General features: G+C 49.5%; 1 protein-coding gene and 1 long non-coding RNA gene across 6 annotated transcripts in view; one reads left to right on the top strand and one right to left on the bottom strand.

The window, feature by feature from the left end:
• Positions 1-512: 512 nt before the first annotated feature.
• LOC114764566 (cGMP-inhibited 3',5'-cyclic phosphodiesterase A-like) overlaps positions 513-17,077 on the top strand; it is a 40,469-nt gene continuing 23,904 nt past the window's right edge. For 2 of the 5 annotated variants that reach the window (XM_028954293.1, XM_028954292.1), the window contains exon 1: positions 513-1,217. In XM_028954293.1, the coding sequence (XP_028810126.1) occupies positions 513-1,217 (705 nt within the window). Of the gene's footprint in view, positions 1,218-3,511; positions 3,552-5,363; positions 5,569-7,740; positions 7,765-17,077 lie in introns of those variants that run through there. The other 3 variants (XM_028954297.1, XM_028954294.1, XM_028954295.1) reach the window with 3 other exon arrangements.
• LOC114764568 (uncharacterized) lies at positions 1,779-5,621 on the bottom strand. The gene is made up of 3 exons (XR_003742525.1): positions 5,422-5,621; positions 5,132-5,335; positions 1,779-1,980 (listed from the first exon to the last, which is right to left on the bottom strand). It is a non-coding gene; the product is annotated as an uncharacterized LOC114764568 (long non-coding RNA).

Here is a 17,077-nt window from a genome sequence, read left to right as displayed (position 1 = left end):
TAAGTTGTGAGGTGATGCCTCCATAGATCGTACTCGTTCTTCTGCCACATCTCATGCCGAGGCGCCACTGAGGTCCCCTTGATGAAGGTCCCGTCCCCACACGCTGCTCGCCGGCGCCTGTCATGGTGCCCACTGCTCACTCAGGGCGATGGTTAAATACAGAGGACACATTTCACTGTGTGCACCGTGTGCTGTGCTGCAGTGTTTCACAATTTTTTTTTCATGAGCAGGAGAAAATCGGGGTTATTATCCGTACCTATCAATGGCCCTTGATTATTGATTAGCTGGCGGTAATTGATCGGTTCCAGTGCAGGTGAGGGGTTGAGAAGTTCTGCAGCAGGGCTGGGGTGCGCGCTGCGCGCCCCCGTTTCCGGGCAGAAGAGCCGCGACCCGCAGCGCGTCCGCGGAGGGAGAAGCGCGGGGAAAATGCGCCGGGAAGCGCGGCCGCGGGCTCGCCGCTGGCCTAGATGCGCCGCTCCCGCACTGATCTGGGACCTGCGCGCCGAGTCGTGATGGCGACGGCCGACGGGGCGCGCAACGGCTACGTGAAGGCGTGCGTGACGCCCCTGCGCGACTCCGCGTCGGGACCGAGCCACGCGTGGGCGTGCGTGGCGTCCGCGTCGCTGGTGCTGTCGCTGCTGCTGTCGCTGGTGGACTGGGACGCGCAGCAGCGGCCCCCGGGACCCTCCGTCCCCTCCGTCCCCGTCCTGCCCGCGATCGCCCTCCTGGGCGCCTTCCTCTGGCTCGGCCTCTACCTGCGGCGCCGCGGCGTGTCGGTGCGCGGCGCGCTGCTCCTGCTCGCCGCCTGCCACGTCGGAGAGGCGGCGGCGCAGTGGCTGGTACGCGCGGCGGGCGGGCGGCTGCTGTCCTTCACGGCCACGGCGGCGGCGCTGCTGTGCGTGGCCGGCGGGGCGCTGATGGTGCTGCGGGTCGGCCAGGGGGTGTCCGTCGTGCTCTTCGTCGGCGTCGTCAGGACCGTGTCGCTCGTGTCGCTGCGCAAGGTCCGCGCCGGCTGGAGACCGTACCTGGCGTACCTGCTGGGCGTGCTGGGCGTCCTGCTGGCCAGGTATGCGGACCGGCTGCTGCCCGGCCCGGCGGCGAGGGAGCGCGTCCCGGCGTTTAAAAGGCGGAGGAGGTCCAGCTCCGTGGCATCGGCGGACATGGCGCACCACGGGCAGCCCAGGCGGACGTCGCTGCCCTGCATCCAGAGAGAGCAGGTAGGCGCCGGGGACGCGGCGGGGACGCGGCGGGGACGCGGCGGTGCGTAATTACGCGGAATAGGGACGCGCGGCGGACTTTTCGCTCGAGAATACACAACGAATCACGTTTTAGGTGAAGCCATATTTCCATGTTGGCGATAAATAAATACATTTTACATGTACATCGCATTTCAGAGTTAAATAAAACTCGTTTGGTTGTTTAAAGGTTTCGGTAACGCGGTCATTCATAATTTCATGCAACATTTCTTTACACCCGGACAATGCTGCCCCGGTGCAGCTATATTGCGGCATCATTTCATGCATAATCACTTTAAAATATACGAACAACAAGCAATCGCGTTGTCTGAAATGAATATCTAAAATGAGTTCTGATGAAGCACATCAATAAGTGTGAGTTTAACCTAGTATTACCCTGCAGTGATAAAATATATATATATTAACAAGATATTAAGTTGAAGGAGGGAATTCTGGGCCAACATTGAGATGTTTTTGCTGTTTTCTGGAAAACTGCTGCTGCTGCTGTTTTCCTCCTCCAGACCCGCGCCATCTAGTGGCAGCCGGTGGCCCCCTCGACACGCCCCGCTTCGAACCCTTCATGTGCAGTCCAGTCCCCGGATGTCATATGGCCCTCACATGTGCCCCTGCGGAGCCGGTCCCGCCTGTGTGGTCCCTCTGTCCAAACATGCCTCGCGCCGGGCACCCGCTGATGTCCCCCTCTGCTCTGGAAACCTCCGTCTGACCTGGGGAAGCCGGCACGGGCCTAATAATAATGTCATATCGGAGAAAAAATCCACAAAGACATTTGGTGTTTATTCGTCGCACGTTTTTATAAAGCAGCTCTCCACTAATGGAACGTTCTCAATATTTACGATGTCTTGCGGGTAAATTGTTTGTGATGATGAGTTCCATTTCGCCCCCAACCCTGTTGTCTGAAATGCCCCGTCCCGGACTGTGTCGGAGGATAATGGGGTTAGTGGTGAAGGAGAAGGGGGTGCGCGCTGAGCTATTTGAGGGAGAACCCTATTCTCTCGTTGACGCAAGCGAGGACCCGGAGGGACCCGGAGCCGGCAGGGTTTCTGTGTCGTGGTTTCTCCACGCCCCCACCCGGCCTGTCAGATACGAGGTTAGTGGGCGGGACTAACGCCTCGGCCTGCCGTACCCGGCTGACCGGTATTATAAGCCACATAAAAGTATACATGCGTGATCACACCTTGAAAACGCGACGAGTGCAACTCCAACGTGGTAAAATGTGCCGGTGCGTGTATAAGTAGGCCAGGGCGGTTAAACCACGTTGTTATTTAGGTCGCTGGTCGTCGCGCCTTTCTGATTGGTGGAGGTGCTGCACCTTAGATTTGGTCTACTGGCACGAAGTCAGCTTGCCGTGAACGTTGCCGTTTTCCTCCCGGTTCAGCGGCGGGGTCCTTTTCCGCACCTCGGCGAGGAATGCGTGGATTCAGCTGACGGCACGAGTCCACCGACCCCCCAACCAGGCCCCGGGTGCGGCGCGAGCGAAGGGGGCGCCGAGTCTCACGGCTCGACTCGTACGCGCCATGTCAGCTATGTTCATGTTTTCTTTTTTTTAAAGTGGAGTGATTGTCACATGTGATACACAGCAGCACAGCACACGGTGCACACAGTGAAACGTGTCCTCTGTATTTAACCATCACCCTGAGTGAGCAGTGGGCACCATGACAGGCGCCCGGGGACCAGTGTGTGGGGACGGTGCTTTGCTCAGTGGCACCTTGGCGGACCGGGATTCGAACCGGCAACCTTCTGATTAACCGGTTGTCTTCGTTTTGCGTCACTTAAACGTAATCGGTTTTACTTTAGTGTTACGAACATGCAGACACATGCCACGGGTATTTCCGTCAAGGAACCTGCACAACTGTACGTAAAATATTGTCCCGTGTCCTTACAACGGCTGCTGCGGCCAGGCCCATGGTCAACGTCGACCTTAAGCTCCAGCACCTGGTGTTTGATGTCAGCGCCGGTGACGTCACAAAAAAAAAAATGTCATATCCGCTTCTCAGGAACTACTTATACTAGACGCCAACGTCACTCTGTCGATGCGGGAACACAAGCGAAAGTCGCTCTTACTTCAGCAGGTTCACATCAACCTTCCCTGGAAGAGAAGTTGCCGCAAATTCGGCCATTTTTGATCGCAGCACTCGCAAAACTTTATTGCGAACACCCGGAGGAGCTGAATTTTGGAGAGCGACACGAGGCCCCGTCAACTTCTGGGTCTTCTACGCCAAGCTGCTTTGTTCTTCCTTGCACTGCGCCATCTAGTGGTGCTTTCGGAAATGACAGCAAGAACCCATGAGAATTCAGGTAGTGTTAATTAAACATTATTATGCATAAATGATTATGTGGCAAACGAACTGATCTTCATGCTGATGGACGAAAGTCGTGGAACGCGGGTTCTCTGGCATCTGATACAGTGACATGTTGATGCTGCCTATGGGCCCCATGCTTCATGTCTGTGTGTGTGTGTGTGTGTGTGTGTCTGTGTGTGTGTGTGTGTACACATGTTCCTGTGTAGCAGCTTGTTGTTTTAACCTGGCCTGGCCGCGGCCCAGCGGGGAGCGCGCCGACTGAGTGTCCATACGAGCTCCCCGCCTGGGACAGAGCCCGCCTTGTCCCTCCCTCAATGCCGTGTTTTACTTCCAAAATATGCCTGGCTGGTGGCGGGAACGTCGGTCTGTCCGTCAGTCTGGACCTCTGTCCCTTCAGCGGATGAAAGGAGCTCTTAAATAATTCTGATGAGAGGTTAATTTTCCCAGAGACCTAAAAACAGGGACATGCACGCTTTTCCGGTCATCCCAGTTTTAGAATCGTCACTGTTAGCCCCCCAAATTGTGTATTTCTTATTGTACTGCGTCCTAGAGGATCATGGTCCAAAGTCTGAGGTCATTTTACATATAACTTAGAATGTGGATTATTAGATTATCTTTAAAAGTAAAAAAGTGATTGTCATACACTGCAGCACAGCACACGGTGCCACTGTGAAACGTGTCCTCTGTATTTATCCCATCACCCTGAGTGAACAGTGGGCACCATGACAGGTACCTGGGGAGCAGTGTGTGGGGACGGTACTTTGCTCAGTGGCACCTCGGCGGATCAGGATTCGAACCGGCAACCTTCTGATTATGGGGCCGCTTCCTTAACCGCTAGGCTGCCGCTCAAACCCACAATTGCTGACTTATCCATTATCACAGCATGTTGATTACGGATTATATCATGCTTCCGTTAATAAAAGTGTAGTGTTTGTGGTGTGTGTGTGTTGTGTGTGTGAGTGTGTGTGTATGTGTGAGTGTGTTGTGTGTGTGAGTGTGTGTGTGTTGTGTGTGTGTGAGTGAGTGTGTGTGTGAGTCTGTGTGAGTGTGTATTGTGTGTGTGTGAGTGTGTGTGAGTGAGTGTGTGTGTGTGTTGTGTGTGTGAGTGTGTGTGTGAGTGTGTGTGTGTGTGTGAGTGTCTATGTGTGTGAGTGTGTGTGTGTTGTGTGTGTAAGGTGAGTGTGTGTGAGTGAGTGAGTGTGTGTGTATGTGAGTGTGTGTGAGTGAGTGAGTGAGTGAGTGTGTGTGAGGTGAGTGTGTGTGTGTGAGTGAGTGTGTGTGAGTGTGTGTGTGTTGTGTGTGTAAGGTGAGTGTGTGTGAGTGTCTGTGTGTGTGTGTATGTGAGTGTGTGTGAGTGAGTGAGTGAGTGAGTGTGTGTGAGGTGAGTGTGTATGTGAGTGTGTGTGAGTGAGTGAGTGTGTGTGTGTGTATGTGAGTGTGTGTGTGTGAGTGAGTGTGTGTGTGAGTGTCTATGTGTGTGTGAGTGTGTGTGTGTTGTGTGTGTGAGGTGAGTGTGTGTATGTGAGTGTGTGTGAGTGAGTGAGTGAGTGTGTGTGTGTGTGTGAGATGAGTCACCTCTCTGTTCAGGACAGTAGACCAGATCACACGGATCCCCAGTGAAAAGTGGCTTCGGTAGAAGAAGGAGCCCAGATGAGGTTATTTTGTTATTCCACCGTTGCTTCGGTGAACCAGGACGATGGGTTTTATTGCTCAGCCGCTGGTTATCGTTCCTGCGTGATGAGCAACTGAGTCCTTCCATCCTGGTATCTAGAAGAAGATCTAGAACACATTTTTGGCAGGTCTCCTTTTCAACGCGCTTCTAGTCCGTTAGTATGTCCTGGGTTCTCCAGGGCCGGGCCGCGTACCTGCTGCGGTCGGGGCCTCCAGGTGTGCGCCAGATGTTGCGCCGCCATCTTCAGGTCCTGTTGTTCCCACACTCGATGGAGGCGGGGAAAGCGGGGAAAGAGTTCCTCCTCCGTCTGCGTTCCTCATGTGGACGAGAGGGAACGCGTGTGAGTGATTTGTATGTTTTGTTGGTGTGTGCGTTTATATACAGATGTCAGCGTGTTTATCCGCGCGGAAGACAGAGTGTGTGTGTGTGTGTGTGTGTGTGTGTGTGTGTGTGTTACCAGTCTGTGAAAGTCCCCGTGTAGGCCGAGGTGTGAAGGCGCGTGGTGGGAATGTGACATTTTGTGAAGGGAAGTGAGGTCGTGACCCCGAGCTGTAAAGTGAGCTGCTGCCTCTGTGACGGACACGGCCAGCGGCTACCCAGCAGGCATTGCAACCCGGTCAGCTGATCCCACGATCCCATGCACCATCATTTCACTCGGCTCTCTGGTTATTTTGCCTGTTTGGTTGTTGAGAATTTATCGTGATTATTCGGTTAGATGCTGATGTTAATAAAGGTAGAGGTGGGTAGGTGGGCGGGGCTTGTAGAGTTTGACTGCAGGATTATCTTTTCATGTGGAATATTCTAGTTTGGAATATTCTAGTTTGGAATGTTCTAGTTTGGAATGTTCTAGTTTGGAATGTTCTAATTTGGAATGGTCTAGTTTGGAATGTTTTGGTTTGGAATATTCTGGTTTGGAATATTCTAGTTTGGAATGTTCTGTTTTGGAATGTTCTAGTTTGGAATATTCTGGTTTGGAATATTGTAGTTTGAAATATTGTAGTTTGGAATATTCTGGTCTGGAATATTCTAGTTTGGAATATTCTGGTTTGGAATATTGTAGTTTGGAATATTGTACTTTGGAATATTCTGGTTTGGAATATTCTAGTTTGGAATATTCTAGTTTGGAATATTCTGGTTTGGAAAATTCTGGTTTGGAATATTCTAGTTTGGAATGTTCTAGTTTGGAATGTTCTAGTTTGGAATATTCTGGTTTGGAATATTGTAGTTTGGAATATTCTAGTTTGGAATGTTCTGTTTTGGAATGTTCTAGTTTGGAATATTCTAGTTTGGAATATTCTAGTTTGGAATATTCTAGTTGGGAATATTCTAGTTTGGAATGTTCTAGTTTGGAATATTCTGGTTTGGAATATTCTAGTTTGGAATATTCTAGTTTGGAATATTCTGGTTTGGAATATTCTGGTTTGGAATATTCTAGTTTGGAATATTCTAGTTTGGAATATTCTGGTTTGGAATATTCTGGTTCGGAATATTCTAGTTTGGAATATTCTGGTTTGGAATATTCTGGTTTGGAAAATTCTGGTTTGGAATATTCTAGTTTGGAATATTCTAGTTTGGAATGTTCTGTTTTGGAATGTTCTAGTTTGGAATATTCTGCTTTGGAATATTCTAGTTTGGAATATTCTGGTTTGGAATGTGGAAAGATGGAGAGTTCAGTTACGTTGGTGGTTATTTTGGTCACATTTCTAACGAATGGGGCTAATGATTTTGTTGTATTATTGTTATGATATTGATGCTGATACCGTACAGTCGAAGAGATTTGGGACGTATAACGGGTTACGCAACGCAGGTCCCGTTTCCTCTCCGCTCCAGTTCTCTCCGCCTGCCGGTCTTTCATGTGACAGCTGGCAGCGGCCGCGGCATCGTCCTCGCCTGTCACGCTGCTGATGTCGCTGGCCGTTGCGTAAGCCTGAGCGCAGACCCCGGGTCCCGGACCGACGCCGTGTCCCGACGGGACCTGGACAGGGCGAGACGAGGCGCATTCGTCCAGAAAAACCAACAACAACACAGGAACGTAAGATAAAATGACGGAGGATTTCCTCAATCATTAAACATGGGCGCCTATTCACCCCGAAAGGCCTCGCCGGCACGATAAACCCCGACTGGCAGGCCGAGTCGGTTTTATTATCCCTCATCCCGGGGACTCGGCCAGTTTTCCCACCGAAACGCGGCATTTTTATCCCATGATGTATTCACGGGGCTGTTATTATTGGTCTTCCGATCTTATCTGGGGCAAATTTGATGAGCGTGTGTGTGTGTGTGTGTGTGTGCGCAGCTGTTAAATCTGGTTACGAGACCGTGGGTTCTGCGCGTCGGTTAATCCAATCATTGGAAGCCATTCCGCTAAATTTACTCGTGCTGGACTTTGATCCTCAGCCAATCAAAACAGTGAATATTGGGGGACGTTAATGGACTCCTGTTTGTACGGTCTGGGCCTATAGTCCTCAGATGAAGCTTCATGCCGCGAACTGGATCTCATCTAAACGGAACCGTGCGACGAGCTTCCTCGATGCTTCGGGTAGGACAGCATCAAGCGGTGTGTGTGTGTGTGTGTGTGTGTATGCATACGTCTGTGTGTGTGTGTGTGTATGTTCACTCATGTCGTAGATCTGTGGGAGAAAACCCGGGTTATTTCAGGAAACCCTGAAGAAGTCTGAGACACTCTTGAAGTTTGGGAGTAAGAGGGCCACAAAGCCATGCACTTTCCCAGTAGTGTGTCTCCAAACACACACACACACACTCACACACCATTGGATTAGTTTTGCACGGCTCCTCTTAGAACAGACTTGAGATCCACGGGCAATTTTGCAGCACGAAGCTGAAAGTGCCACCGTCTCCCGGCAGTGTTGCCCTCGCATTTCATAATGCAGCACGACCCTGCATATTTCATGCATCTGGTGTGTATCTGTCTCCGTGATTGGCTCTTTCAGTCACGCTCGTGCGCATGGCTTTTTTATTGCTAGAGTGTGTGTGCGTGTGTGTGTGTGTGTGAGCGTTCGGAGGTTGAACGTGGATCTGAAGAGCGTCTTTACGAGCCCCATCCGTCTCTCTCTGTCCACATAACCGACTGACATAAACACAGTTGAGTTTACGGTGATGCCGCGGCATTAAGGAAACGATCCATCCAGCGATAACCAGTGAGCGCTCGGTGGCTTTATTAATTATAACCCGCTGCCTCTTCTGTTATTATTTCGTCTGTTTATTTTTTACACGCCGCGTCCGGCGACGTACCGACGTGACTCGTTCGTGCCCTTAAATGGACTTTCTCTCCCTTCCATCTGTCCTTCTCTAATCCCCCCGTCATCCGTGTAGAACAGCGGTGAGGAGGAGGAGGTCCGTCCCTGCTCTTCTGTGAGACAGATGTGGACACACTCACGCACACATGGATACAAACACACGCATGCACATACACAGACGCATGCATACACACATACACACACACGCATGCATATACACACCCACGCATGCATACACACATGCACGTGCATGCATACACACACATGCATACACACACACGCATGCATACAAACACACGCATGCATACACACACGCATGCATACACTCATACACACACGCATGCATACACGCACGCACATGCATGCATATATACACACTCACGCATGCATACACACATGCGCGCGCATGCATACACACATACACACGCGCATGCATACAAACACACGCATGCATACACACACGCATGCACACATGCATACACACATGCATGCATACACTCATACATACACACGCATGCATACACACATGCACACACACACACACACACGCATGCACACACATGCATGCATATATACACCCACGCATGCATACACACATGCGCGCGCATGCATACACACATACACACGCGCATGCATACAAACACACACGCATGCATACAAACACACACACGCATGCATACACACACGCATGCATACAAACACACACATGCATACACATCAATTCAGTTGAACTGGTCAACAAAAAAACTTTCAGATGCAAATTTACACATAATAATCTATTCTGCCCCGCCATGCCTGGCCGGATTCAGTCGCCGTGTGTTACATGAAAGTGCCGGAGTGGCGTGATTTGAAAGTCGTTTCAGGAATGGCATGGAGTGAGCGGGGCTGCGTTGTTTAATGGTTGCCAGCGGTTCTCTGTTGTTTTATTGGGACGATGTTCGGAACCACGGTAGGACAAGAAGGCAGAAAAAAACTCGACTTTTCTACACGGTTCCTGCTCTGGAGTGGTGAAGTTTGAGGATGGATGGGTGAACATGCAGGTCCCATAATATGGCATGTTGGGAGTGAGGTGGACAGGTGGACAGTGGGGTCCTCCAAGGCCAGACCTTCGTACACCATGCTCTTGAAGGGAATCTCACAGCAAGCGCGGTGATAAGAAAAAGTCCAGCCCTGGTCACCAAGAGAGATTATTAAAGGAACACGCGATCGAAAAGCGTTTATTTCCGGGCCGACCGGGCCACGCCGCGGCGGTCTACACGTTCTGGCTTTATTTGAGCCACTCGTTGCCCAAGATCAGCGTGACTTCAGCTCCGGCAAACGCTCCACTTAGCGAATTGACGCTCGGCGTGGGGGGGGGGGGGGTATGGAGCTGGGCACGCATGAGATGATGCAGGAACACTTCCTAACGCGGCCTGGCAACGAATCCCCGTCCTTACGACGTTCTTAACGGGTGCGCGGCTGCAGCGTTGCCAGATTCGCTGCTTTTCGGCCAGACTGTGACAGATCGGAGGGAGCTGAAGTAAAGAAGGCTCTGCGAAGAGCAGAATTAGGCAGTGGTTGGTGTGAGATGCTCGTGGTCCAGCTGCACAGTCACTGCTTTGAGGAGAGAAGAGCGTTTCATCGGCAGCCACCTTCGTGCCGGTTGCAGCTGTGCGTTTTATTTAGTCGCTGCTTAGGTTGCAGTGCTCTGAAATTCATTACGAAGGCCTAAGCGGCTGGGGCAGTTTATGTTCCTATCCCATTTTATAATCTGGCAACTCTACGCAGCCGTCTGCGTATTCAAGGACATTGTTGGAACATGTTTTGCTTGGTGGAAGTGAGATTCTCCCATTTCCTGCATCAGGCCCTTTACTGCGCCGCAGCCGCGAGGTCCCGGGTGGCCTGAGTGTCCACGCTGAGATTCATCGGCGTGCCTACACACACACAGCATTACTGTAAACAACGCATTCACTTGCACACAGACATTCATGGATTCCCATGCGCGAGCAGGGGCGTGTCTGATGCAGGTGATCTCCCCCAATCACTGATGAGGGATTTTAACGGGGGTGTAAATGAGCAGGAAAGTCGCGGCGGGACGGGCTTCTCCTCCTTCACCGGCCCCGTGCGTAATACCGCGATGGCCAAACGCACGTCACCCCGCACGCATGTTGCCGTGGTTACACCGCAGCAGGGTGGGGGAGGCTGGCTGGGAACACCCGCATCAGCGGATGAGAGTTCTCCCCCAGTTTTACGTTTTAGGGAATAACCTTCTCCTGTCCTGTCTGGTCGCAATAATAAAAAAGGAGGTCTTATAATAATAATCGCTGTATAAATTATTATTTATATTTTTTGCATATTTTGGCAGATATTTCTCAGTATTTATTTATTGGTCAGATGACAAATGTGAAGTCCTTTCTTGTTGTTAATGATGGCACCCGTGGTATGTTCTAGGCTCTCCAGCGATCGTGTGACTTGGAGGGGCGAGGCTATTATCAAGTCATAGATTTAGTAATTATAGATCAATAGTTCTGGGTGAACCCCTCACGTCTCTTTACTTGTGAAAAGGCGACTCCCGTTACACTCAGCTACTCCTGGGAAGAAATACATTCGTCCGCTCGGCCCATTTTATTTCATTTCATCTCAGATTGGATTCAGCCGGGGCTCTCATAGACATTAGAGAACGTCTGATGGGTTCTCGGTTCCTCCCGAACATGGCCGGGTCTTCAATAGATGTTCTTGGGCTTTTTGGCGAGGGCTATTTTGGATGCTGTAAATGATCCAATTTTGTTCTTGAAACATGAAACATTTTATTTATCTAAAAATATGTCTTTCACACTGGTGCCTGGTATCGTTTTTCCACTTCTGTGTACACCCTGTCCCCATCTACACCATCTGCATTCATTTCTCCCAATTAGATTGTGTTGCAAATGGAAAGCAGGTGTGTGTGTATGTGTGTGTGTGTGTGAGGTGCACAGTCTCTCTGCCCGGGTTTCATGCAGGGCCATATTGTGCTGATTTGGGACACCAGACACGTCCTCATTAGCGTCCGAATGTGATCTGTGCCGTGGCTGCGTGGAGGCGCGGGGTTAATGCAGACGCCCACAGGCCGGCCATTAGAGCCGCCTAACCCAATCAGAGCCGAGCCAGAAGCCCCGCTCCTTCCCGCTCTCCAGGGACAGGGACGCCCTGTTTACATTTCGCCTCATCGCACGTTACACTCGCACCGGGGTCAAGTCATGTCCTGCATGCTGTCCTGTGTTATATGCATTATGGGTAATTACCGGCCAGCATGTGGCACCGCGATGACGTTGGAGCTTTACTCAGCAGTATTCATTTAATATTAGTGATGGAGAGATGCACGCAACTTACGATCTTCACACTATTTTTTTTTTACAGATTGAGCTGCAGACAAATTATGGATTTTATTTAAAATGATTAAAAATAAATTTTGTCCCATGTGTAGATGGACGGACGTGGGTGACAGATGTGACCCAGCAGGGGCGTGGATGTGGGGTTCACATTCTACATTATGGCTTTTCACGCCTCTGTGAGTGAGAGTATTGTGTGTGTGTGTATTGTTTAATATTGAACAAAACCTCACGCTCTATCAAAATACCGAGAATCAATGGCTTTGTTATTTGATATAAATTCTGTTGCAAATAATCACAAACCCCAGATTGATCATTTTGGTAGAAAGTTGTGGCTGGAGAACCTGTTGAGTGGCATATAAAGCGCAACTCTACTGTACTTTCATCTTACATCAGAATTAAGAAGAAGTGCAGCGAAGATCGCATCTTGTTGCATCATTTTCGGTTATCAGCCTCTTCACCTGGCCACCCCGCCATGCCACGTGCCATGTGACGCCTGGACTTAATCAAATCAATAACCAATCAGGATCTGAGCACATTTTGGATTGACAGGCCTCTTCCGTGTCAGATCAGGACCTAATTAGCATTGATGAGCATTGACGAGAGGTGTGAGTCATCGTTAGGGAGTCCATCAAGACTGATACAGCGGTGCAAGTTGGTGAATTCCAATTGGGCAGTGTGTGAGTGTGTGTGTGTGAGTGTGTGTGTGTGAGTGCGTGTGTGTGAGTGTGTGTGTTTTAATTTTTTTTTTGTGTTAATGGAGCTGTCCGTGATATCTGAACTTTGGGAGTAAACTTACACACCTTGTTATTTGAAAAATTAAAGAGCCATTGGATGATCAGTAGGCTTGGGATCAATAAATTTGTCATCCACCAATGAAATCAGAATCATTAGATTTTTGTGGCTAACATGAATACGTGGCCTGATTATTCTGATTTAAGTATAGTATTTATGTATAACCCCTTTGAAGACCAGCTGAATCAATATGAATTGATATTGTCCCATTATACATGTCCTATATATATATATACACACACACACACACACATCTGTAGACTCCGGACCTCACAGGGTTTATGAAGGGGAGCTCGATGCTTGATACACGTTGCCGATGGGACCTGGGAAGGGAACGTGATGAGGAACCTACAACCCGGAAATGTGAAAGACGTGCCGCCAAGTGCGCACTATTTGATGGGGTTACAGGTACAAACGGCACGTCGCGGTGACACAGATCCTAATACTCAGGGGGGACGTGACAATATGTGTGATCAGTTTCACCCAGATGGAATTGCTGTATATCATATTCAACCCCATGCTTTATAATTATACATATTTTTAATATTTGATATTTTTCCTGTTGAAAACTTCAGCTGCAGTATAGGGTGTGTGCTCTGTAGACACTCTGCATTTTCCACCGCTGCTGATTAAAGGCAATTTACTCCTTAATACGTCCATGTTTACGAATCCCTGTTGACGTCGCAGCCATCTGCTTTATCAAGAACTGACGTCAGGCCGTCTTTGAGCCAGTTTCTCACAATCTGTTCAACTGGAAAGGAAAAACCTGTTGAGCTGCGGTCCTTTCCGATGGAAAATCACGTCTAGTAACAGCTTCACTTGACGTCCCGTGTGGAACGCGAGTTCAAACCAACCGGTTTTCCAAGATAACGTCAAGAAAGTCGTTCATATACATGATTAAATCATATAGTGCAATAGGGAAAAAATGGAAGTTTTTTGTTGCGAGTTTGCAGCAATGCATTTTTCGTGCCATGTTTTTTTTGTTGCTTCACACTTCGAGCACCGCTGAGTGACCCGTATGTCCGGAATTCCAGACCCGGCACACATTGTGCTGCTACAGGGCCGCTGAAGAAAACCAGCAGCATTTCTATTATTTTGCAGGAACTTGCAGTTGAGTGCAGAACCCGTGTAAGAACCCGTTTTACACGGCCAGTATGTTTTATTTTGAGTTCTATCAGAGAACAACCTGTACCTGGTTCCTGTTCCAAAGTGGAACCGCCGGATCAAAAAGGAAGAGACAGGCCCTTCAAATGTTGCCAGATTTGGAGTAAGTGTAAGTATGGTGAGAAGTGTTGATCAGATAGCTTTTTTTAAACTATTGAATATCTGGCAACTTAGGGCCAGTGGTGGCCTAGCGGTTAAGGAAGTGGCCCCGTAATTAGAAGGTTGCCAGTTCGAATCCCGATCCGCCAAGGTGCCACTGAGGTGCCACTGAGCAAAGCACCGTCCCCACCCACTGCTCCCCGGGCGCCTGTCATGGCTGCCCACTGCTCACTCAGGGTGATGGTTAAATGCAGAGGACAAATTTCACTGTGTGCACCGTGTGCTGTGCTGCTGTGTATCACATGTGACAATCACTTCACTTCACTTCACTTGCTTTCCCTACTCTGCGTGTGTGATATATTGACAGGAGCGGTTTAAATCATCCAGAATGAGGAAGTAGGGCGTGTGACAGCTGTCAATCATGCACACCGGCTCCTCCCCTTTTTAAATTTTGTTTATGAAACACCATTCGAGATCACCTTCTACATTTGCACACCACCAAAACGGTGTGGGTGGGTAGTCGGTTCCAGTTCTTTTTCCAGTCTGTTCATTTGATGTGGTACTGGGTTCGGAGTCCTGGGAACCTGTGCGTCCTGCGGCTCTCCTGTGTTGTGCTTGGCGTTTCTTCTGTCACCAGCCTCCGACCCGGGATGGCTAATCTTATCTCGCTGGGCAGTAAGTGCCTCGGTATCAGAAGTGACATTTAGCGGCGGCCAGCGTGTGTGTTTTAGGAGTCATGTGAAGGTATAGCTGCCAGGGTTAAGAGTGCCGTGCGAGGGGCAGCCAGCGCTCATCTGTCCCCCGGGCGCTCTGAAGGATTCCCTCAGTGGCACTTACTCGCGCCAGGGCCCTCGGCGGCGGTGCCAAGTTAAACATTTACCCAGCGGCCAAGTGAGTGGGTGCATGCGGGAGCCGATAAGGGCCGCAGCTTTCCTGCAGAGCGGAAACGGGACGGGCCAGAACCGGAGCCGGGCCCTGGCTCCGGCCTTAAAAGTCCGGGCGCTGGGGAGAGGTGTGAGTGCCATGACGGCATCGTTTCCATGCTAATCCTCACCGACGCGGGTTATTTTAATACGTGGCGGATTATTAAACCGTGGAAGGTGGAAGACGCGAATAAACATGTTGTCACTGGACGGAGGGGTAGCTCGGGTTCGGCACGTGACGGTGACGAGGTCAGAGGCCTCTCGGGCGTCCAAGTGGTGCTGCCGTGACGTACGTCAGCCTCTTGCTCTCTTTTAGACGCCGTTGTCCATCTAGGGGATGATGGGAGGGGGACCCCACATTGTCCCGTTGTGCGTTTGCCAGCCTCAATAGGACCTTAATGGGCTTTTATTCCTTACAAGGCCCTGAGTGTGAACGCTGTAGTCCCGCGTCGCGGGGAGAGCCCCACCCCCAGGACAAGATTTATCTGGGGCCATTTACACTGACCTCAGATCAGCTAATGCACCGGGGAGATAAATGATGCTATTAATAAAGCCAATATTTATTAATAACTTTTTAACCTTGTTAATCAGCTGGGTTTTTACAGTGCCCTACAGCTGGAATGCTGTCCCTCTGAATTTATTCACTGTTGATTAATTAATTGAAATGGCTTGATATGTAACTGGCTGGTAAAAAAAGCAGGGAATAATATTTTAAAAATATTTTTCCAGTTTCCAAAGAACTGGACACACCCTGTGAACCATTTGGGAAAGCTCCTGACAAAGCTTACAGGTGACACATTTACACACACATACACACACACACACACACACACACATACAGTTACTTAGCTTTCAGTTTCAGGCCTTCTGGCTGCTGACGCAGTTACGTGTGCTGGCCCTTTTTTTCTGCGTTCTGTCGGCTTTAGTTGGCCTCATGTGCTAGTTTGAATGCACGTGATTATCATTTACGATCCATCAGTCAGTGTGTGGTGTGGGCATGAATGTGATTTAAGGATCCATTTACATTTACAGCATTTATCAGACGCCCTTATCCAGAGCGACTTACAATCAGTAGTTACAGGGACAGTCCCCCCCCTGGAGCAATTTAGGGTTAAGTGTCTTGCTCGGGGACACAATGGTAGTAAGTGGTGTTCGAACCTGGGACTTCTGGTTCATAGGCGAGTGTCTAACCCACTAGGCCACTACCACCCTGGATCCCAGTGTGTCTGGCTCGCCTCCACCATTCATTTGTGCGCCGCAGTGATACTGTAGAATGTAGATGGTGTGTAGCTCCTCCTGCAGGTGTGTGTGTGTGTGTGTGTGTGTGTGTGTGTGTGTGTGTGTGTTTGTATGTTTGCGTGCAGCTTGACCATACAGTGGATTGGTGCATGTCTGCTGATGTTGCTTTTTAACCAAGAGCAGATGCTAACAGGCTCATCGCCATAATCACAGGGTCGATTTCCAACGCAGGGATTCACGTCATGTTTTCTGTCACTCGGGAGCCAGCTGGTGTGTTAAAAGGCTGTTTGCTGCACTATATACAGGCCCTGTCAGCAAAAACCCGCCGATCCCACCCACAGTCAGCTCCTCAGGAGAAGGCCTTCCCTTCCCCACCCGCCATGGTGCTACACTACACTAATACACTAACGTGTCTACACTATAGTACTGACTCTCAAACAGTTCTACTTCACACTTTACTGGCATGTGCTCTTCACTACGTTACACTAGCGTGTGTTTTATTGCAGTGTATTTAGACTCCACGCCGTTGCACTAGCGTGTGTTGGAGTTCAGTGTATTTAGACTCCACAACGTTACACTAGCATGTGTTGGAGTTCAGTGTATTTAGACTCCACAACTTAGCACTAGCGTGTGTTTGATTGCAGCGTATTTAGACTTCACAACTTTTCACTAGCGTGTGTTTGATTGCAGTGTATTTAAACTCCATGAAGTTGCACTAGCGTGTGTTTGCAGTGTATTTAGAATCTATGACTTTGCACTAGCATGTTTTATTGCAATGTATTTAAACTCCTCAACGTTGCACTAGCATGTGTTTAATTGCATTGTATTTAAGCTCCATGAAATTATACTAGCGTGTGTTTGCAGTGTATTTAGACTGTATGATGTTGAACTAGCGTGTTTTATTGCAGTGTATTTAGACTCCACAACGTTGCACTAGTGCGTGTTTGATTACATAGTATTTAGTCTCTATGACATTGCACTAGCGTGTGTTTGATTACATTGTTTTTAGACTCTATGACATTACACTA

The sequence above is a fragment of the Denticeps clupeoides genome, chromosome 15 (genome assembly GCF_900700375.1).
Source record: "Denticeps clupeoides chromosome 15, fDenClu1.1, whole genome shotgun sequence".
NCBI lineage: Eukaryota > Metazoa > Chordata > Actinopteri > Clupeiformes > Denticipitidae > Denticeps > Denticeps clupeoides.
This window is presented reverse-complemented; position numbering and strand designations above follow the sequence as displayed.